Source organism: Rhineura floridana, chromosome 22 (genome assembly GCF_030035675.1).
Source record: "Rhineura floridana isolate rRhiFlo1 chromosome 22, rRhiFlo1.hap2, whole genome shotgun sequence".
NCBI classification, from domain to species: Eukaryota; Metazoa; Chordata; class Lepidosauria; order Squamata; family Rhineuridae; genus Rhineura; species Rhineura floridana.
In genome coordinates this window covers 12,936,519-12,958,341 of record NC_084501.1, presented here as the reverse complement: position 1 = coordinate 12,958,341, position 21,823 = coordinate 12,936,519, and the positions used below count along the sequence as shown (strand labels likewise).

General features: G+C 48.4%; 2 protein-coding genes across 15 annotated transcripts in view; one reads left to right on the top strand and one right to left on the bottom strand.

The window, feature by feature from the left end:
• SETDB1 (SET domain bifurcated histone lysine methyltransferase 1) overlaps positions 1-14,898 on the top strand; it is a 30,974-nt gene extending 16,076 nt beyond the window's left edge. For 5 of the 8 annotated variants that reach the window (XM_061606042.1, XM_061606035.1, XM_061606037.1 and 2 more), the window contains 11 exons: positions 1,454-1,621; positions 2,344-2,946; positions 5,566-5,682; positions 7,244-7,413; positions 8,450-9,057; positions 9,370-9,398; positions 10,418-10,550; positions 10,908-11,076; positions 12,464-12,666; positions 13,102-13,190; positions 14,505-14,898. In XM_061606042.1, the coding sequence (XP_061462026.1) occupies positions 1,454-1,621; positions 2,344-2,946; positions 5,566-5,682; positions 7,244-7,413; positions 8,450-9,057; positions 9,370-9,398; positions 10,418-10,550; positions 10,908-11,076; positions 12,464-12,666; positions 13,102-13,190; positions 14,505-14,622 (2,407 nt within the window). In that variant the 3' untranslated portion in view covers positions 14,623-14,898. The remainder of the gene's footprint in view (positions 1-1,453; positions 1,622-2,343; positions 2,947-5,565; positions 5,683-7,243; positions 7,414-8,449; positions 9,058-9,369; positions 9,399-10,417; positions 10,551-10,907; positions 11,077-12,463; positions 12,667-13,101; positions 13,191-14,504) is intronic. The other 3 variants (XM_061606043.1, XM_061606040.1, XM_061606041.1) reach the window with 2 other exon arrangements.
• Positions 14,899-17,529: 2,631 nt separating this feature from the next.
• CERS2 (ceramide synthase 2) overlaps positions 17,530-21,823 on the bottom strand; it is a 44,445-nt gene continuing 40,151 nt past the window's right edge. For all 7 annotated transcript variants that reach the window (XM_061606141.1, XM_061606143.1, XM_061606142.1 and 4 more), the window contains 2 exons: positions 20,243-20,396; positions 17,530-18,394 (listed from right to left, as the gene is read on the bottom strand). In XM_061606141.1, the coding sequence (XP_061462125.1) occupies positions 18,239-18,394; positions 20,243-20,396 (310 nt within the window). In that variant the 3' untranslated portion in view covers positions 17,530-18,238. The remainder of the gene's footprint in view (positions 18,395-20,242; positions 20,397-21,823) is intronic.

Here is a 21,823-nt window from a genome sequence, read left to right as displayed (position 1 = left end):
TTGCTTGCTTCATTGCTGACATTGTTATTAGAATCACAGAATACTAGAGTTGGAAGGGACCTGTAAGACCATCCAGTCCAACCCCTGCTCAACACAGGAAATGTTGCTATTGTTATTATCATTTATTTATATAGTGCCATCAGGCGCACATGGCACTGTACATAAAATATAACATTAAAAACAAGTCCCTGCCCCAAAAGGCGTGCAATCTAAATAAAATAAAGTGAGGACAACAGAGGAAGGGAGGAGAAACAGGTGGAGGACAGAACGAGGACTTCAAATACACATGCTCTAGTATCCAAACTATAGAGGGAGGAAAAACCCAGAAGCTGAAATTCCAAAAAGTTTGGAATAAAGGAAGGTGTTTAAATAAGACGTAAAAACTGAAATTGAAGGGGCAGTCCTCAAGTGCTGCGGGAGACAAATCCAGGAATACAGAGCAGCGCGAGAAAATGGCCGAAGTCGAGCTAAGAAGCCAACAGCCCCAAGGCGGGTAAGGAGGCCAGAGTTTGAGAAGCTGCAATCCCGAGCAGGGCTAGAATGCGAAGTAAGAACGGAGAGGTAAGGAGAAACGAGATCACGTAAATGAGAATCTGCCGGGGAGGGGGGGGGGAGGTTCAAGGAAAGGCATGGGAGGGGAGAGAATGGTGGTCTTAACCTGGACTCGAGCCTTAAAGCAGGCGTGGGCAAACCTGCAGCCTGATTTGTCAAGCCCTTGTTCAGGTAATCACTTCTGAGCTATTTTTCCTCTTTCTGATGAGAAAAGAGGGAGGCAGAAAGACCCACACTTTAGCCCCTGGCCCTGTGCACAGTTGGCATGCCCCCCGCTGCCTGCCAGATTACTCCTTAGGGAATGTGGCACTTATCGTGAGGGGGGGGGGAGGAAGGCATCCCGCCCTTGAGACATTCCCAGGCAGAAAGCAGGCCAAGGTCCAGCGGTAGGCCTCTGGGCACTTTGCAGAAAATCAGCAAGTCCGCCGGTAGTCTTACAACAACAGGCAAAACAGCATCGCTCCCAGGTCTGCATGCAGACGGTTCCAAATCTGGAGTCTGGCTGTAAAAGGATGAAACCGCTGGTGATGGGGAAAGACCTTTAACGCTTTGATTTGGATTCCTACATTGAGCGGGGGGGTGGTTGGACTTGATGGCCTTATAGGCCCCTTCCAACTCTACTATGATTCTGTGAGACCCTGAAGATCTGCTGCCAATTAGAACCAGGCAGCCATGCGATCAGCAGTCACGCCCCTCAACCCGGTGCCTTCCAGGTGTTGCATCCCTGACAATAGCTCACCCTTGCTTGGCGGGAGTTGCTGATGGGAGTCGGAGTCCTGCTATATCTGAAGGGCACCAGGTCAGGGAAAAGAATTCTTTGATTATACTCTCCTTGCCTTGGGAGTTTTGTACTGAAATATGATCTCCTCCCCCCCCCCCCAAAAAAAAAAACCTTTTCAAGCAGTAGTCCCGAGAGCCAACTCGCTCAAGCCAGGAAGCAGCAGGTGGCGAAGAAGAGCACTTCGTTTTTGCGCCCTGGATCAGTTGGGTCAGGGCCGCCTTCCCCGACTTCCCCCATTCTGAGCGAGGCGCCTCCTGTCGGGAGGACGGGGGTGACCCAACAGTTCCGGTGAGTTTTTGCATTCTTAAAACACACACAGACCTGGAAAGCAAATAGAAAGGCAGCACAAATGTGACTTTGTGTTTAGAGTTGAGTCATCTATGGGAGAAGTGGCAGGGCATGTGTACGTGTGTGATCCCCCCTTTGCTGTTCCGTCCCGTCCCCCCCAGTGGGTGAGTAGCCCCTCTGAAATTAATGGACTTGAGTTAGCCATATGTGTTAACCTCAACGGGCCTGCTCTGATGGCTGAAGGAGGCTGTTCCTGGCAACCTGGAGATTGCTAAATGGAATAATGTGTTATCTGTAACTGTTTTTGGAATGGCTCCAATTGGTTTTAGAATGCTTTTTGTTGTTGTTGAAATGCCTTACTGTAGATGCGTTTGCTACCCTGGGCTCCTGCGGGAGGAAGGACGGGATATAAATTTAATATATAAGTAAAGAAAACTTTGAATAGCAGTACAGACCTCTACGGTTTGGAGACCACTCTCAGCTGAAAAAGTGGGATCAAGAAAGCATCTAGAGATGTGGAGGCCTGGGGAAAAAACGGGAAAAATTAAGGAAAAACGTTTCCCTCCAAATCTTCCCAAGTATTTGGGAGGGTTCCAAGTATCTCCATTCCCCGCCCCCCCAGACCTTCACACCTCTAAATCGGCATCTTGTGAACAGGGTTAGGTGGATCATACCTTGGCCGCTACGGCCTGGCTCACCAACCATCTCTCTCCCCACGGCAGGTTCTCGGGCGCCCAGTCCTCTAGCGGCCCCGTCCAGCCGTTCTACGGTATGCTGGACCGCATGCCCAGCGACCCCTCCTACCGGGCCCCCGTGGAGAAGCTCTTCTACCTGCCCCACGTCTGCAGCGCCACCTGCCTGTCTCGGGTACGCCCACGGCGGGCCGACCAGTACCGCAGCAAGAACCCCCTCCTCATCCCGCTCCTCTACGACTTCCGCCGCATGACCGGCCGCCGCCGCATCAACCGCAAGACGGGCTTCCACGTCATCTACAAGACGCCATGCGGCCTCTGCCTGCGCAGCATGGGCGAGATCGAGCGCTACCTCTTTGAGACGGACTGCGATTTCCTCTTCCTGGAGATGTTCTGCCTGGACCCTTACGTCCACGTGGACCGCAAGTTCCAGCCTTACAAGCCTTTCTACTACATCACCGACATCACCAAGGGCAAGGAGGACGTCCCCCTCTCCTGCGTCAACGAGATCGACAACACCCCACCGCCCCAGGTGGCCTACAGCAAGGAGCGCATCCCCGGCAAAGGGGTCTACATCAACACCAGCTGGGAGTTCCTGGTGGGCTGCGACTGCGAGGACGGCTGCAGGGACAAGTGAGCGTCTTCCTGGTCCCCAAGACCCAGGGCTGGAGCAAACCCCCTTTTTGGCAGCCCAAGGGCCACATTCCCTCCTGGGGGCCTCATGGCAGGGTGGGCAGGGCAGCCAATGGGACGACTTCTGCGGGAGGCTGGTGGTTTCCTTTACCCCACAGACCATTTGGGAACTGCTGAGGGTCCGGGTGGGCCACTGCATGGTGTTTTCTCCCCCTCCTGCCAGTCGTAGCGACCGTCATGTCCCGTTCTGGTGGCTGTATGGTGTTCGGTTGCGCTTCTGTTCCTTCTTCCATTTCTTACCTGTTGCATTTTCTCGCGTTGATAATTTGAAGTCTACCACTTGAATTGTATTTTTATTGTACTACAGTTTGGGTTCTGTGGAATTCAAGTTGTAGTATAATGAAGTACTGTATATAAGAAATAAAACAAGCAGCAGATATAGATATAAAATAATTATGAATGTTAACGCGATGGGGAAGGGCTGCAGCTCAGCGGCAGAGCGCCTGCTTTGCACGCAGAAGGTCCTGGGTTCACGAGGACTAGAATCTTAGCTCAGCGGCAGAGCGCCTGCTTTGCACGCAGAAGGTCCTGGGTTCACGAGGACTAGAATCTTAGCTCAGCGGCAGAGCGCCTGCTTTGCACGCAGAAGGTCCTGGGTTCACGAGGACTAGAATCTTAGCTCAGCGGCAGAGCGCCTGCTTTGCACGCAGAAGGTCCTGGGTTCACGAGGACTAGAATCTTAGCTCAACGGCAGAGCACCTGCCTTGCATGCAGAAGGGTCCCACTTGTTCAGTCCCCAAAGGCATCTCTGGGTAGGGCTGGGAGAGAGACTGTGTGCCTGAAACCCTGGAGAGCTGCTGCCAGTCAGTGTGGACAGTTCTGAGCTGGATGGACCAAGGGTCTAGCTTGGTCCAAGGCAGCTTCATACATTCCTGCATTCCTACATCCTATGTGTGCCATCTCGTGTCTTCAACATCAAATCCACAGACGCAGATCACCTGAATGAAGCTTGCGGACCACAGTTTGGGAACCCCTGCATTTATACCATTAAGCCAGAACGAAACCACCCCCATAACAGCCACAGGAAGCGTAGGGAGCAAGCTAGTAACAAAAACAGCGTCATCTTAGTCCATCAAAGGCCTGGGGGGGGAAATAAGTCTTTACCTGGATTCAAGCAGACCTCACTGGGGAGAGCATTCCACTGATGGAGAGCCACAACCAAAAAGGCCTTCCCTCGTCGTTCTCCTCCAAGCCGTCTCCAGGGTGCTGGGGGCGGGGGGCAGCAGAAGGGCCACAGGCTGGGGTGATGCTTGAAATGACTTGCCCAAGACCTTGTAGGTCAGACATTTTGAAAGGTTCAAACACAGTGCTGTATTTGGGGGGACAAAGCAGGCACTGGCTGCCCGTCAGCTACCAAGCCAAGTTCAAGGTGCCTGGTTTCGGCACATAAAGCCTTACACAGCTTGGGACCAGGATACCTGAAAGATTGTCTCATCCCTCATAGACTCAGTCGATCAGTGCGCCCTCCAGGTCAGGGCCTCCTGCAGATACCATCTCATCAGGAAGGCCATTCTACACAACATAGGAAGTGGACCTTTAGTGTTGCAGCACCTACCCTGTGGAATTCCCTCCTCTTCAGCATTAGGCAGGCACCATCTCTGTTACCTTTTCAGCACCTGCTGAAGACCTTCCTCTTGCAACAAGCCTTTTATGTAGAGACCTTACCCCAGTCTGCATCAGTGTTGGAATTGCTTTTTAAGATGTTCCTTAGCGCTTTATCATTTGTTAGCTGCCCTGGGCTCCCTTTGGGAGGAAGGGCGGGATATAATTTTAATACGTTTGCAAGCCATCTTTAATCCACTCTCCCGGCTGGGCTTCTGAAGATCTGAATGGGAGCTGGATCCCAAACAGCTCTAAGGCTCGAGTACTCTGGCCCTTAAATGCCTCTGGAGAGCCAGTGTGGTGTAGTGGTTAAGGCAGCCTTTCCCAACCAGTGTGCCTCCAGATGTTGTTGTACCACAATTCCCATCTTTCCTGACCATTGGCAATGCTGACTGAGGCTGATGGGAGTTGTGATCCAACAACATCTGGAGGCACCCTGGTTGGGAAAGGCTGGGTTAAGGTGGACTAGGACCTGGGAGACCAGGTTTCGAATCCCCACACGGCCATGAAGCTTACTGGGTGACCTTGGGCCAGTGACTGCCTCTCAGCCTCAGAGGAAGACAATGGTAAAACTACCTCTGAGTACCGCTTACTGTGAAAACCATATTCATATTTTGTTGTTGTTATGTGCCTTCAAGTCGACTACCACTCATGGCGACCCTATGAATCAGTGACCTCCAAGAGCATCTGTCATGAACCGCCCTGTTCAGCTCTTGTAAGTTCAGGTCTGTGTCTTCCTTTGTGGAATCAATCCATCTCTTGTTTGGCCTTCCTCTTTTTCTACTCCCTTCTGTTTTTCCCAGCATTATTGTCTTTTCTAGTGAATATTCATATTAGGGTCTCCATAAGTGGGAATTGGCTTGAAGGCAGTCCATTTCCATTTTAAATGCCTCTGGCCTTACCAATGCAGTCGCTGAGCAGTTTCCTAACTCCTGTTCTGTGTTTTTCTCTTCCAAGATCTAAATGCGCTTGCCACCAGCTGACGACCCAGGCGACGGCCTGCACCCCTGGGGGCCAGATTAACCCAAATTCTGGATACCAACACAAGAGGTTGGAAGAGTGTCTTCCCACGGGGTACGTTTTCAAAATGTGCTCATTTAAAATAACGTTTGCCCCACTCTGTAAGCCCGTTCAGAGGAGGGCGACCAGGATTGTAAGGGTGGTGGTGGTCTGGAAGATAGGCTCATTAAGCCGAGAAACTATAGCCATCTCCAAATATCAGAAAGGCATCATTCACAGAGAAGACGGGGGAAGACTTGGTATCTGTTCCTTCATAGAATCGTAGAGTTGGAAGGGCCCTATAAGACCATCTGGTCTAACCCCCTGCTTAATGTAGGAATTCAACTGAAAGCATCCCCAACAGGTGGCTGTCCAGCTGCCTCTTGATTGCCTCCAGTGTTGGAGAGCCCACCATCTCCCTCGGTGATAGGTTCCATTGTTGTACCACTCTAACCATTAGGACATTTTTGCTGATGTTCATCCGAAATCTGGCTTCCTGCAACTTGAGCCCATTATTCTGTGTCCTGCACTCTGGGACGATCGAGAAGAGATCCCAGCCCTCCTCTATGTGACAACCTTTCATGTACTTGAAGAGTGCTATCGTATCTCCCCTCAGTCTTCTCTTCTCCAGGCTAAACCTGCCCAGTTCTTTCAGTCTCTCCTCATGTTTTTATTGTGGTTGTTTTTTGACTGGTGCCTTTTTAGGTTTTATCAGTTGTGTGTGTTTGACCTGGTTTTTAATTTGAAGCTTTGGGGCACTTTGGTGAGAGAAGCATCTAATAACTATAAATAATAGCAATAATAATGGTAATAATAATAAATATGTTGTTGAACAGCAGAACAGACTGCCTCAGGTCTCTTTTGCTGGATATTTTTAAGCAGACGTCGGGCAAGCATCTCTCGGAGATACTAAAACAGGGCCCTCTGTTGAGCAAAAACCTTTGACCCTCACAGCTCTTCCTGGTCCAGCTCTGTTGGCCGCGATTGCTGGGGCTGATGGGAGTTGCAGTTCAGCAACCTCTGGAGGGCCACAGGTTCCCCGCCCCTGAGCTGTGACATTCTCCTAGTCCTGCCCTCCAGAAAGGCACATTCTCTGGGTCTGTCAAGCAAAGGGGAAGGGACATAGCTGAGAGGGGGAGCATCTGTTTTGCACACAGAAGGCCCCAGGGCCAAACCCCAGCATCTCCAGACGGGGCTGGGAATGTTTCCCACCAGTTAGCGCTACTGAGATAGATGGACCCACAATCTGGTTAATATTCAGGCAACCTTCTGCGTTCCTGTTTAAATAAGCCCTTTATTCAGAACCACGAGGACCAGAACTTTGCTTTCTTTAGAGGAAGGGCCCTAGCTCAGTGACAGAGCGCCTGTGTTGCACGCAGAAAGCCTCACGTTCTGCCTCTAGCATCTCCAAGTAAGGCTGGGATTGTCCCCTGCCTCAGACCACGGAGACCTGCTGCCGCTCAGTACTGCGCTGGATGGACCAAGGTCTGGCCCAGTCTAAGTTAGCTTCCTGACTCCAGGAACGTTGCCATTCGTGGTCATCAGACAGGTGAGAAAGGCGAATGCCGAGTCTGACGGGAAAGGCTTTTCAGTGCCGGACTGTGATTTCTTTATCCTCTTCCTCCACCTGCGCCAGAGTCTACGAGTGCAACAAACGCTGCAGATGCAACTTGAACATGTGCACCAACCGCCTGGTGCAACACGGCCTGCAAGTGCGCCTGCAGCTCTTCAAGACGCAGAACAAAGGCTGGGGCATCCGCTGCCTGGATGACATCGCCAAGGGCTCGTTCGTCTGCATCTATGCAGGTACGGCGTTCTGCCTCAAGCCTCTGTTTCGCTGTCTGTGCGGCTCCCGTCCGAAAAAAGAGCTGCACCACGATCGTGTGTGCACATGCGTCCTGCGTAAGCGACAGTTGCATCAACCCCCCTGGTACAGTCCTCTGTCCGTCGCCTGCTTTGGCATCCTGAGGATTTCTTCATTCATAGTGGGTTTGCAGCTCAGTTGCAGAACCTGAGATTTGCCAGCAGAATATCCCAGATTCCATACTCGGCATTTCAACTTAAAACCGATTAGGTACCACATGCTGGAAAAGACATTTCTCTCAACTGCGTAGAGCAGGTGTGGGGAACCTTTGGCCCTCGTATTGCTGTACTGCAACTCACATCAGCTCCAGCAAGCATTGGCCAATGGCCAGGGACAATGGGAGTTGTTGTTCAGCAACACTGGGAGGGCCAAAGGCTCCCTACGCCTGGCATAGAGCCACTGAAACAGAGCCAACCCCTAGTGCATCTTGTGATAAGCTGTTTATTTAGCTTGATGTGTTCCAGAGATAACCCTCCTTCATCAGAAGCTATAGACAACAGAGCTGCATGTAACACTAAACCCTGGTTTAACAAACCACAAGCCATCTCACACACGAGCAAAGTAGTCATGGTATGTTTCTTCAAAACTGTTTCCCAGCTGCTTATGTCTCTATAGTTTGGCAGCAGGTGCCCAGGATTGGGTGGTAAAACAAACTGTGAAACCATAGTTAAGAACAAGCCATTGTTCCTAAGCCAACAGCTACCTCTGGCCTCATATCGTGGCTTGTTGGCAGAAAAACAAACCATGGTTCATGTAAACTACACTTTGTCTAAACAGTGGTTTAGTGTTACATCTGAACTAAGCTTTTCCCAAGTTGTTCCTCCAACATTGAGCTCAATGGGGTCCAGTCCCAACCTCTTCCTCCCAATGGGCCTCCAAACCAGAAGCAAACCTGGGGCTTGTACTGCTCACCTCATATTTGGAGTGTTATGAAATGCAAAATAAGAGGTTCTCCCCCTCCTCCTCGCAATCCTGCAGGGAAAATCCTGACGGACGATTTTGCCGACAAGGAGGGCTTGGAGATGGGCGACGAGTACTTTGCCAACCTGGACCACATCGAGAGCGTGGAGAACTCCAAAGAGGGCTACGAGAGCGAAGCCAAGTGCTCCTCAGACAGCAGCGGTGTCAACCTGAAGGACGACGAGGATGAGAATTCCGGCTCGGAGGAGCCGGAGGAGTCCAACGAGGACAGCTCGGATGACAACTTCTGCAAGGACGAGGACTTCAGCACCAGCTCGGTCTGGCGGAGCTACGCCACCCGCCGCCAGACGCGGGGCCAGCGGGAGAACGGCCTCTCTGAGACGGCCTCAAAGGACTCCGGCCTGGTGCGGCAGGTCAGCCACGAGGAGGTGCCCCCTTGCAAGCCTCCCCTCTCGGAAGAGACCTCCAAGAACAAGGTGGCCTCCTGGCTGAGCTCCAACACCATGGCCTCCGGGTTCCAGGACAGCGACAGCCGGTCCTCCTTCCGGATGCACGAGGCCGGCGAGGCGAAGCCGCCAAAGGCCGAACTCCCAAACAGCGAGAAGATTGTGGCGGTCAGGCTGGCCGGTAAGGAGGAGTTTGGCCTGGAGGCAAAGAAGAAAGAGGTATGGTCTGTGCAGGGAGATGGGCCCTTGCGGTTTTGGGTAGATTCCCCCCCCCCCCCGGGAGAGTGTTGCCGTTGTGCTCAGGTCCTGCTTTGTGGGTTCCCTTTGGGGCATTTGGATGGCCACTGAGAGAACAGGATGCTGGACTAGGTGGGCCCCCTTGGGCCTGATCCACCAGCCGGGCTCCTCTGATGTTCTCATGAAGTGCTTGTCTGATTGTCATTTTTACATTGGGGTGGGAGGAAAGGGGAGAATCTGAGAGAAAAGAATGAGACTTGCAAATACTTCTGCCTCCTCCCTTCTTTCCCGTAGGAACCTGAAGACCACGGCAAATCTATATTGTAAGTCTTCTCTTCCCACTCTTCTTTCTTTGGGAAAACTCAGGCCTGGTTTTTGCTGTCGACAGAATGGAGCGGTGTAGCTTTTCCTGGATTGGACTTCTCTCGGCTGCAGGGAGCAGAGGTTGCATTTCTGAAAGCTCTGCCATCCAAAGAGCTCCCCGCAAGCAGAAGATTAGCATGTCAAGGGCAGGGGAAGTGTCTATCTTATCTTTCTTCCTGACATGCTAGCCTTCTACCTCCACAGTCAGAGGCGGTATGTTTCTGAATACCAGTTGCTGGAAACCCCAGGAGGGGAGAGTGCTCTTTCGCTCAGGTCCTGCTTGCAGGCTTCCCCCAAAGAGGCATCTGGTTGTCCATGGTGAGAACAGGATGCGGGACTAGATGGGCCACTGCCCTGACCCTGCAAGGCTCTTGTTATGTGCAGGGGAGGCTTTTATTCTTCCCAGCTGGAGAACCTGCAAACACACGCTGATCATTTCCGTTGGGCTCATCTGGGTAGCCCTGTCCATTTAGGCTTTGCAAGGAGGATCAGAACCAGTTTTAAAATCCTCCCCAAATTCTCATGATGGGGACATCTCCAGCTAAGTTATCCCGCTCATTTTTGAAGGATACCTTTGGTCGCTGTAAGCCATATTAGTAAAAATTTGAGAGATTCTTGCCAACTATTTGGCGTTTCTGTTGTATAGATTGCTTTTATTTATTACTTACAACCCACTCTTTTCTCCTAACCGGAGCCCAGGGAGGCTAACAGTCCTTCAAACCTTACAAATATCCTAAAACAATAAAAATTTCCAGAAAGGTAACAACCAGCTTTAAAACAGCAACAGCCAAGCGTTTCTCCTCTCTACAGTAGAACACAATTTCACCTAGCAAAATAAAAATGCCTTTTAAGGTGGTGCCGGAACAATGGCAATAAACTGGCCTTCTATTTGCATCGCTGTTCAGGCTTGCTGGCATCTTGTAGCGAAGGAGCATTTGAGCTACTGACCCTGACTCTGTCTTGCTTTGCCATTTCCCAGGGTGTCCAACCTAGGAAGGTTGTATGGCTACAATCCAAACCCACCGTTACCCGAAGGAGTCCGGAGGCCTCTCAGCAAGACGGCCATGCTTCAGAACCGGCGGCAGACAGAGCCCCACCAGGGGCCCGCAGATGTAAGCACCTCAAAGCTTATTAAAATTGGGGGCACACTCTACTCCTGCACATAAACTTTTTGATTACATCCAAGTGGTTTTAATATTGCCATTCCGGCATCTCCAGATAGGGCTGGGACTAGAGACCCCTGTCTGAAACTCTGGAGAGCTGCTGCCAATCAGAGTTGACAGTACTGATCTACATGGACCCCACTGTTCTGGCTTGGTATAAGGCAGGTCCCTCGGTCTCTGTGTCACCCACAAAGGGATGAAGAGAATCCCATCGTAGGGCACAGCCAGTTCCAGAGTTTGAGAAGTGCTGGGGTTCCTTTTGGCCAGAGCGAGCAGCAGTGGGTATTTTCTCTCTTTCCTTGCCAGGATGTGCTTATGCTCTCCAGCAGCACCGAGAGCGAGGGAGACAATGGGCGGGTGACCTCCGGGCAAGCGCAAGGCAACGCCAACGACAGCGACGACATCCAGACCATTTCTTCTGGGTCAGAAGAAGAGCCAGGGGCGGACGGGAAGAAGAACCCGTCTTCTGGTCTGGGTGAGTCCGGCGGCATTTCGGCAAGGAAGGGCGGGGCCGGAGGGATTTCTTGGCAGTAGCATTTCATTTCAGTCATAATAATAATAATAAAATTTTATTTGTGAGTCGCCTATCTGGCCGAATTAACGGCCACTCTAGGCGACGTACATTAACACAATAAAATAAAATACAATATAAAATCAATACAACGACACTCAATAATTAAACTAATCACTCCTCTTACATTTAATCAACAGCATTAAAAACTAACCCACCCCAGCGATCCCGTAGGCCTGCCTGAACAGCCAGGTCTTCAAGGCTCGGCGGAAACCTATCAAGGAGGGGGCATGGCGAAGGTCGAAAGGAAGGGAATTCCAGAGGGTGGGGCCACAATCGAAAATGCCCTCTCTCTGGTCCCCACCAGCCTAGCTGTTTTAACTGGTGGGACCGAGAGAAGGTCTTGTGTGGCTGATCTTGTCAGGCGGCATAATTGGTGATGCTGGAGGCACTCCTTCAGATAAAATGAGAATCTCACAACTTGGTGGTTATGCATATGGGACGGTCTACCTTTTAGCATAGGAATAGGGAACCTGTGGTCCTCCAGGTGTTGCTGGACTCCAACTCCTATCACCCCTGACTATTGGCCATGCTGGCTGCTGGCAGTGCAACAACCTACTAAAGTGCATTTAATATGGGATCCCTGATTAGTTGAGACATGTGTCTAGAATAGGGGTGGGGAACCTGTGGTCCTCTAGATTATCCTTGATCGTTGGCCAGGCTGGCTGGGGCTGATGGGAGTTGTAGTCCAACAACATCTGGAGAGCCACAGGTTTCCCCCATCCCAGACTTAGCAGATACTGGTAAGCGTCCTTAATTACTGCAAAAGGTCCAGCAGGGTTCCCCCCCAAAAAGTAAGTTTTTTTAAAAAAATGTACTACTAAATTTCTATCCCACCTTTTCCTCCAAAGAGCTCAAGGTGGCATATATAGTTCCATCCCCACCCCCATTTTATCCTCGCAACAACCTTGTGAGGCAGGTTAGGCTGAGATATAGCGACTGGTCCAAGGTCACAGCCAGTGAGCTTCATGGCTGAGTGCAGACTTGAACCCTGTTCTCCCAGGTCCTAGTCTACCACCACCAGCACTTACAGCCGTGACTGAGAAGAGATGGATTTTCACAAACAGGGTGCTGGTCCCAAGAAGGCCCTGCTACAGACCTTGGAAAGAAGGGGGAAGGATCTTTAAAGGAATGGGCATTGTAGGCGAAGGAGATCAGCCACTAAACACCCAGCCTACTAAATCTAGAGAAAGTGCCCAACAGCCACAAATTGTTCCAGGATGGCCAAGTCCCTAAAGCCCGCCTCAGTTGCCCTTTTTTAACGGCTCCGTCTCCCTTGCTTGTTTGGCAGGACCAGTGAAACGGCAAGTGGCTGTGAAGTCCACCCGCGGCTTCGCCTTGAAGTCCACTCACGGCATCGCCATCAAGTCGACCAACCTGGCATCGGGAGAGAACGTGCTTGTCCGGAGGAATACGCGGCAATTCTATGACGGGGAGGAATCCTGCTACATCATCGATGCCAAGCTGGAAGGCAACCTGGGCCGCTACCTCAACGTGAGGATCCTTGTTTTATGAAATTTGGTTTATGCAGCCGGAAGTTCAGCTCCTGTTTGATGTAACTTTCATAGTTTTTAAAACGTTTGCTTTGTGACGGTCTGGTGCCTAGATGCAATTTTGTGTCTGCACCTTGCCTTTCTTTCATCAAGGAACCCAAGGCTGAGTACAGTTTGTTTTCTTTAACAAAATTTATATGCCGCTTGAATGTAAAGACCTCTAAGCAGTTGACAGGTGGTCTCCCATCCAAGCACTGACCACCAGACCCAGACTTGCTTAGCTTCAGCAAGGGGGTGGCCTCATGTCCTTTCAGACCAACATACTCTGGGACCTGGAATCTCAAATGGTATACGAACATCAGTCAGCACAGAGAATTTGCCCTTCTAAAACTCAGTATTTCGTTTCTTTTGTTTTCTTTCTGGGGTCTGCGTCCAGCATAGCTGCAGTCCTAATCTCTTCGTGCAGAACGTCTTCGTAGACACCCACGATCTTCGCTTCCCCTGGGTGGCCTTCTTTGCAAGCAAGTAAGTGTCATCCAAAGAGCAGCTTCTCCGGGGATTCTCTTTTTCCTGCACAAGTGATTTGAGGCTTGTCTCTTCCTCCAGCGGACTTTTTCCCCTCTTCTCTCATTCCCCTCCACTTTTGCATGAAGTAAGCTGTTGCTTGGAAAATGCTTCTCTCTCTCTCTTGCAGAAATACGTTTCCCATGATTTCCCAAAAGGGGAAGAAAGTTTTGTTTTGTTTTTCAAAAAAAGAGGCAAACCCCAACCCATCCTATTTTAAGTTTTTACTGTAAGGCTGAACTCCACAGAGCTTCTAACTCTCAGCACCTTTCACTTCCCAAACTACACTTCCCAAGATAACTTCCCATGGGGGAAGCCATGACTGTTTCAAGTGGAACAAATGTATGGTGTTAATGACGCCTCTGTCCACTTCCTCCACACCAGCATAATTTTATACGCCTCTATCTTGACACCTCTCACCACGCCTTTTCTCCAAACAAAAAAGCCCCCAATACTGCAACCTTTCCTTGTAGGGGAGTCGCTCCACCCCCTTGATCATTCTGGTTGGCCGTTTCTTAACCTTTTCCAACTTTACAATACCGTTTCTGAGGTGAAGCAGCCAGAACTGTGCACAGTATGCAAAGTGCAGTTGCGCCATAGATTTGTATAACAGCATTGTGATACGCCAATACGTGCCGTCCTGTTCCCGTTTTACAGACTTGGAGAACAGACTGTTCACGGCACTTTTCATCCTTAGGCTGTCTGAACTCTTTCTGATTCTAAGACGCTGTTTCGAAAACTGCAAAGCGCTCTGGGTGCTTTAGAATGCAAGTTCCCAAACTGTGGTCCGTGGGTTTCCTTCAGGTGGTGCCTGGCGTGTCTACTTTAAATGTTCATATTGATTCTTAATTGTATTTCTGTTGCATCTGTTATTTCTTGCATTGGACTTTATTAGAAATTGAAATCCTTAGAATTCTGTGGATTTCTAATTGCAATGCAACGTAAGAAATCAAAGCAGCAATATAATTGCAATTAAAAAACGTAGCGCATCTAGAACAGCGCAGTACGATGGCTACAACAGGCAACCCCCCCCCCCCGCTGTCAAACTGTCCACTAATAACCTCAGCAATTTTCAAGCAGCCTGTGGTGGTGGGGAGTTTGGGAACCCCTGCTTTGGAACAGTATTCTTCAGCTCCCCTCATTCCCAACCGTTGACTAAGCTGGTCGGGGCTGGTGGGAGCTATAGTTTTGGGGACGCCAGGTTGAAGAACATTGCTTCAGAAGACCAGCTGTATACAACAATCATAAAAATACATAAGGTCTTACCTCTTGCAGGAGAATCCGAGCTGGGACCGAATTGACGTGGGACTACAATTATGAAGTCGGCAGCGTGGAAGGCAAGGAACTCCTGTGCTGCTGTGGAGCCATCGAGTGCCGAGGGCGCTTGTTGTAAGACTTTTCTCTCTCCCCTTGCCCGTTTTTTAATTTGGCCCAGGGATCTCTTTTCTTCAGAGGAAAAAGAGCCACAGACGAGAACACTCCCTCTGGCCACCGGACCCCCTTCCCCTCCACGCACACGTCTCATTTGCATTTCCATGGCGGCCAGCCATTTCCCCCTTTCTGACCTTGTCATCGTCTGTTAGCTGCTGTAGAGCAAGATGTCTGTGTTTTGTAAAGGACTCTTTCTTTCTTTGTTGTAAAGCAATAAAATAACCATGTTTACTCTCAAGTTTAAATTCACATATTGCTTTTTTTTAAAAAGGACCCTGGTGGGTTTTCTTGTAAATTGTATTTGCTGATCAGTAGTGAGGAATCATGAGGGCCCAAGTATATTCAGGCCTATCTGACCCTTACAAGGAGGAGAATCATAGAATAGTAGAGTTGAGAGGGGCCTATAAGGCCATCAAGTCCAACTCCCTGCTCAATGCAGGAATCTAAACCAAAGCATTCCCGACAGATGGCGGTCCAGCTGCCTCTTGGATGCCTCCAGTGTCGGAGAGCCTACTACCTCTCTAGGTAATTGGCTCCATTGTCGAACCGCTCTAACAGTTAGGACATTTTTCCTGGTGTTCAATCGAAATCTGGCTTCCTGCAACTTGAGCCCATTATTCCATGTCCTGCACTCTGGGATGATCGAGAAGAGATCCCGGCCCTCCTCTGTGTGACAACCTTTCATGTACTTGGAAGAGAAGATGGGCATGTGCCATGGACCAGTGGCAGAGCACCTCCTTTGCAGACTGAAGGTCCCAGGTTCAACCCCAGTGGCATCTCCAGGTGGGGCTGGGAGAGACCTCCCTGCCTGAAGCCCTGGAGCCGCTGCTGCCAGTCAGTGTAGACAACACTGAGCTAGATGAACCGGGGTCTGACTCAATGTGAGGCACCTTCCTATGTTCCTATTTAAGTCAGCCCTTTGTTCAGAACCATGAGGACTGGAATCTTACTTTATTTTTAGGGCAAGGGCTGCGGTTCAGCGGCACAGCACCTGCTTTGCGTGCAGACGGTCCCACGTTCAAGCCCCGATGGCCTCTCCAGGTGGGGCTGGGAACGTCCCCTGCCTGCCAGCCAGGAGAGCTGCTGCCAGTCAGTGTAGACTGAGCTACGTGGACCAAGGCAGCTTTTTACGTTCCTAAATAGGTGCGTTTGGGGAGCAGCTGTGCTCAGCCTCTACGGCCAGAGGCATCAGAGTTATGGATGCCTGTTGCCAGAAACCACAGGAGAGCGTTCTTGGGCACAGGCCTCGCTTGCTACAGCACCTGGGACAGGTTCTTGAAAGCGCTGACTAAAACCCAGAGCAGATTGCACGGCCCCGCTGATGTGGAGCCGCCAGCTGGCACCGAATAGAGTAGCCCTCTGCTGGATACAGCCGTGTGCATGTGTGTGTGCATATATAAACACTCGCAATATTGGTGTATCAATGCCAGCAGAGATGTTTGCAACCACTGGAGAGTGCTGCCTACCATGGCAGTTTCCCCAAAGATAATCGATCATCACAAATTTCTTTTTTTACAGAAGTTTATTAGTTTTATTTAGGTTTTAATATATTTTTACTTTTTTCTTAAAAAAAAAAAAAGCAACACATTTTGGTCTGAAGATAGGTTCATGGTCCTTTTGTAACCTCCCCTCCCTCCCCCCATGCCCCTGGGCTAGGAAAAAACATAGAGATTGCAATTTGATCCTACAGGCAGAACAGATCCACTTCACAATTCTCTCTGGAGTTCTGTTTCAACTGAATCATTTAATAACAAGAAAGATCCTTCTGTTTTGGTACTTGAAAATCCTGTCTAATAAATTAACAAGAAATAATCCGTGTGTTCCCTTAGGGGGTGGTAAAGTGATTTGGGTGTACCTTTCATTTTTAATAGGATGAGGAAAGGGTTTTTTTGGGTTTTTTAGGGGGGAATTGAAGAGTAAAGGAAATAATTAATTTCCTCCCAGAAGTGGGCAGATGGGAGAGTGAAGTGGTGTGCACTGAGTAAATTCTATACAACAGGAAGGTTGTCCAGTTTGAGGGATGAAAAAAAACTGCCATCACTAGTTTCTTCAGGCTATTGGCATCACTGACCTATCCAAAGTTGCTTGCCATTAGCATCCCACCCCAGTACCCAGAAAAAGGGTGGGGAGCAACTATAACTTGCTTTCTTCTGAATATTTGACTCCTTAAACAAAAGGAAAAACAACTCTCCACCCATGCACCCATCTTAATCCAACCACTTCTCCTTATTAAATACTTTTTAAATTTTATTTTTGCAATTTGAAATACTCTAATTATCGAGCTACAGAGGTGGGGGGGTGGACGGGAAGGCAGCAATTCAGAAAAGACAGGTGGGGTTAGGGAGCTGAGTACAGGACACATCTTGAGAACCAGATACATTTCTACTTCTCTCCATTGCTTTTGGTGTAGCTATATAGCTAAGAAAACATGGCAACTCTTTGCAAAACAAAAAAACAAACAATAGCTTCAACCCCCTCCCTGAAAGAATTAAAGACTTTGCAGTGGTAGGAGGACCATGTGTGAGACTTCATGCCTTGTGTATGTGCGTGAGAGAGAAAGTGTCTGTGTGTTGTGCTAGAACACAAATATGGAATCATCAGGCTGCATTGAGAGTGCCTGTTCTACTCAGTTCTCCCGTTTGACAACTCTGGCAGGATTAAGGTGCAGACAGCATCCTAAAATAAAAGAGTGAATGCAGAATGGAGCTAGCAGGGATTGGCGCAAAGCCCAACCTTCATCTCCCCCCCCCAAATAAGCCACCCACCTGTATCCCAAAAGATTTGTATCTTCCATGTGGGTAAAAAAAAGGCCAGGCTTCCTGGGGGGAGATCTGTGCAGATGTTTTGAAAAACCTAGCACAAAGGACACTTGGGAGGGGAAGGAACCCAGCTTTCCCCGACACGCTTTCAGCAAAAGGCCACTGGCATGGGGAAGGAGGAGACCTCGATGAGGACTGGCAACTTGACCATCGGCGTTCTTCCACTGAAGTGTCCTTCATTACAAGTGTCCAACATTTTCTTTTTAAGTGATGCATGTGTGTACTTTGGAAGGCTGCGGGGGGCCTTGCTGGTTCCTTGCCTGCAGCAAGAAAATTATTAGACGTCGATAAATGATTGGGGGCGGGGGAAGTTCCTCAAGTTTCATGGTTGCTTTCCAAGAAGGATTTAAGGCAGGTTGGTGAGGAAATAGGAGGCAAAAATCAAGGCCATGGACATCCCCCCCCCCCATTTTACCCATAAAGAGGGGAGAAATAGATCAACAACTTTCAACTGTTGCAGCCTGTGTCTAAAGAGGTGGTCTTTAAAGGGTGTTTCCTCTAAGCAAAATTGTAACAAGGTGGGGACGTCTGGGGTCCCTCTCAAGATGAAGCCAGCGCTTCAACAGGTATCTAAAAGAAAGGGTCAAACGCCCGAGAAAGGAGCCAGGAGGAGTGAAAGGTGGTTGCACTTCCTGCTGCAATTCCGGAGTTCTCAAAGGTAGTTTTTTGGCTTCAAAAATAAAAAAGACCTCATCTTGTGGCAGAGAGGCCAACTGGAACTGGAGAAGGGCTTGGGTACCAAATCAGAGACCAAGCAGATCATTCAGCTTTCCGGTGGTTATTGTTCAAGACGGGGTGCCCGTTGGTAAGCGGGCCATTCTTTGTGGCTCCAAGCCGGGGGGCGGCGGCAACATTCTTCTCCTCCTCCTCTGTGTTATCTGTCTCGTCGCGGTCGCTGCGCTCATCCTCCAACACCTGGAGGAATTCAGGAAAGGGAGAAACCCATATCAGGAAATTGAGCCTGCCAAGAGGGCCTTCTCTGCGGTGGCACCCTTTTTTTAAACCAACCAGGAAATTAAGTGTGACCAAGAGCCAGGGTCATTTCTCTGGTGGCACCCTGGTTTTAAACCAATCAGGAAATTAAATGTGATGGGGCCTTTTCTCTCATGGCACCCCAGTTTTGGGAACCCTTTTCCTTGAATATTCATCTTTTAGATATCCGGCTCATTTCATCCTGTCTGCAAAGCTTTTAACAATCATTACTCTGATTTTAGCCACCGTTTATGATCTGTTGGAGGTTGTGGCTGTGATTTCATCGGTTCTTAACTGAGTTTTAGAAAACGTTATCTCACTTGTTAACAATGGTATTTGTATGCCACTTTGAGGGCTAGGTTGGGGGGAAAGCCAGGTTGTTGTTGTTGTTTTTTAAGTTCTTTAATACATCATTCTGGAAGTTAAAAAAAAAACCTTTCGGATTCAAAATTTGAGGGATGCAGTTGGAAATATTTAACCAGAATTCAGAATCTGATAAAATTCATGTTCCGCTTTTCCACAGGTTGGTGTATTTTTTTCAAAAAAAGGTTCACTTATATTTAGTTCATTTTATTTTATTAATCTCCTGCCTTTCCTCGAAAGAGATTGAGCTGGCTAGCAATAAAATTTAAAGTAAGTACAGCAGAACAGCAGAATGAAATAGAAAACACAAGCAGCTATTAAAATCCATTTCATTGGACAGCCTCCAGCAATTAAAAAAGCACTCATTCCCTAAAATACCTTCCTTATAAGGAAGTGCCAAGTATCCACCAGCTCTTCCACATAAAATTCTGTTCCAACGCACAAGCGTAGAAATTGGTTTGGGGTATGGCAGAATCTAGCATCCTGAGCAACTCTGCTTCCATTATTGGAAAGAGAGAGCAAAATGTAAGGTTCTAGACCATATGATTACAAAGACAGAGTCCCCAAAAAGTACATGGTCACAGGGAGGCAGAATTCAGCTCCTCTTTAGCGCAGAATACCTACACCAGTGTGGCATAGTGGTTAGAGCAGGGGTGCGGAACCTTTTTGGCTCTATCGGACAGAACCTTATCAGGATTGGCCTCATGGCCAAATGTGACCGGTGGGTGGAGCCACCCAGCTGGCAATCACCTGACAACACAGGTGATTTGAAGCCCCAAAGTTGGCTTCAAAGACCCTCTCAGGCAGCAAGGCTGGGGAAAACCTTTGCTTTTACCAGGGGTTTTAGCCCCTGATCAGAAACGGTGTTTTTGCATTGAACCCTGCCAAAATGAGCAGGATTTAACCCGCCCACATACTCATCAGCTGATGAGCAGGGGGTTAAATCCTGCTGTGCGTGGCAACTGCAAGGAGCTGGCATGAACGGCCAATGCAGAGAATTGAACCACGCCCACCTTGCCTACTGGAGTGAAGTCAGTTGATTGATGGGCATATTTCTAAGAAAATGGCCTCATGGGCCAAGACTACTCTGCAGGCCCGAGGTTAGAGTGTTGGACTAGGGTCTGGGAGGCCAGGGTTCAGCTTTCAAAGGCCTTGGGGCCATTCACCAGCCTACCTCACAGGATTGCTTTGGGGATAAAGTGGGGAGGAAGAATGTAGCCAACTTGTGCTCGACAGAAGAAAGGAGGGATATGTATATAAATAAATAAATGTACAGGTTGGGTTTTTTTTAAAAAAAAATTAAATGTGCAGCCCTCTTGTTTTGACTCTCCCAAACCCCATGTAATAAAAAAAGTTTATTTCATTTCATTTGCCCAACCCTGTTAGACAAAACATACACTTAAGCAGAACTTATAAAAGCCAACTTGCCTTTCCAGTTATGAATTTCCAGGCCATTCGGATGATGAAATATGCCCAAAATACTTGCAAACATTGCAGGATGACCATCATGGTGTTGAAGAAATAGTAGCCAAAGAAAGGCGGGTAAAGATCCAGTGGGTAGACGACCGTGCAATGCAGAATCCTATTTTAAAAAAAAAGAATTGACAGAGCGGAACATTTTAAAATATAAAGATCACGACACATCAGGATGCAGAAGCTGCATCTTTAAATAGCTTCTCAACAAGCAGACGTTCAACGGGCAAAAACCTTTCCCCTCACCATTGCACATTCCTACCAGAAAAAATACAACACTGGTTTAAAATTAGCAGTTGTAAAGCCAAGCTGGAGAATGTTTGTGGCTCTCTGGGTGTTGCTGAGTTACAACTCCCAGTGGCCAGCATGACCAATGGTCAAAGAAGGGCACGGGAGTCCAAAAACATCTGGACTATTTTTTTTTTTTACTCAAAACAGTGTCCACGACCAAAGGATTAAAAAAACAACCATCTAAATGGATTGAGGACTTTTACTATTCTACATGCATTTCTGAACATTTATATGTTTTAACTCGCTATAGGATCGTCTTATTCGATTTTGGGGAGTTCCATTGCGGTGGTCACTGGCTACAAGACCTGAGTGGCTGATCTTTTGTTCAATCAAAAGGCTTTTGATCTATTAATCTCACAGGTCCAACGTATTTAAAACAGCAAAGCCCTAGTGGTAAGAAAATGAAGGGGGGGGGAATTAAATTTTCTTTTTAACACCATCACTTGTGGTTTAAATTGGGACAAAGGATTTTTATCACATTACATGTGCCACTTAGCTAACCAATGCCAAGATCTCTGTGCTATCTGTGACAGTTTTTCATGTGAACTGTTCCCTGTCCTACTATAGATGTTATTTTTATTTATTTATTTATCATTTGATTTATATCCCGCCCTTCCTCCCAGCAGGAGCCCAGGGCAGCAAACAGAAACGCTAAAAGCACTTTGACACATCATAAAAAGACCTTAAAATACATTAAAACAAAAAGTTAAAAACATTTTTTTAAAAAGCTTTAAAACATCTTTTTTTTAAAAAAGGGTTAAAAACATATTATTAAAGAAAACATATTAAAAGCAATTCTAACACAGACGTGGACTGGGATAGGTCTCAACTTAAAAGGCTTGTTGAAAGAGAAAAGTCTTCAAAAGGCGCTGAAAAGATAGCAGAGATGGCGCCTGCCTAATATTTAATCATCTCAGCAATGCTGTGTAAATTATCACCTTTTGCTGAGTAAACAATCGCCTTTTAAAAAAAGGTTAAAGGGGTGCCTGTCTAACTTACATCTAATAGCCACCAAATGCAGTTTTTGCATCTCATCGCAATTCAACTCCCACCTCGCCATTCTTCTCCCGCAAAGGCCCACCAACTAAGATTTCACTGCAATTCATCTTTCAAAGTGGGCTTGAGTTTGGGAAGCTTGTGCTGTAGTCATTTTGTTAGTCTTTCACAGGGGCCAGAAAAATCTCTTGCCGCAAAGGCGGCTACCGCTTGAGACATTAAAAAACAAAACAAACACGATTGGCATAA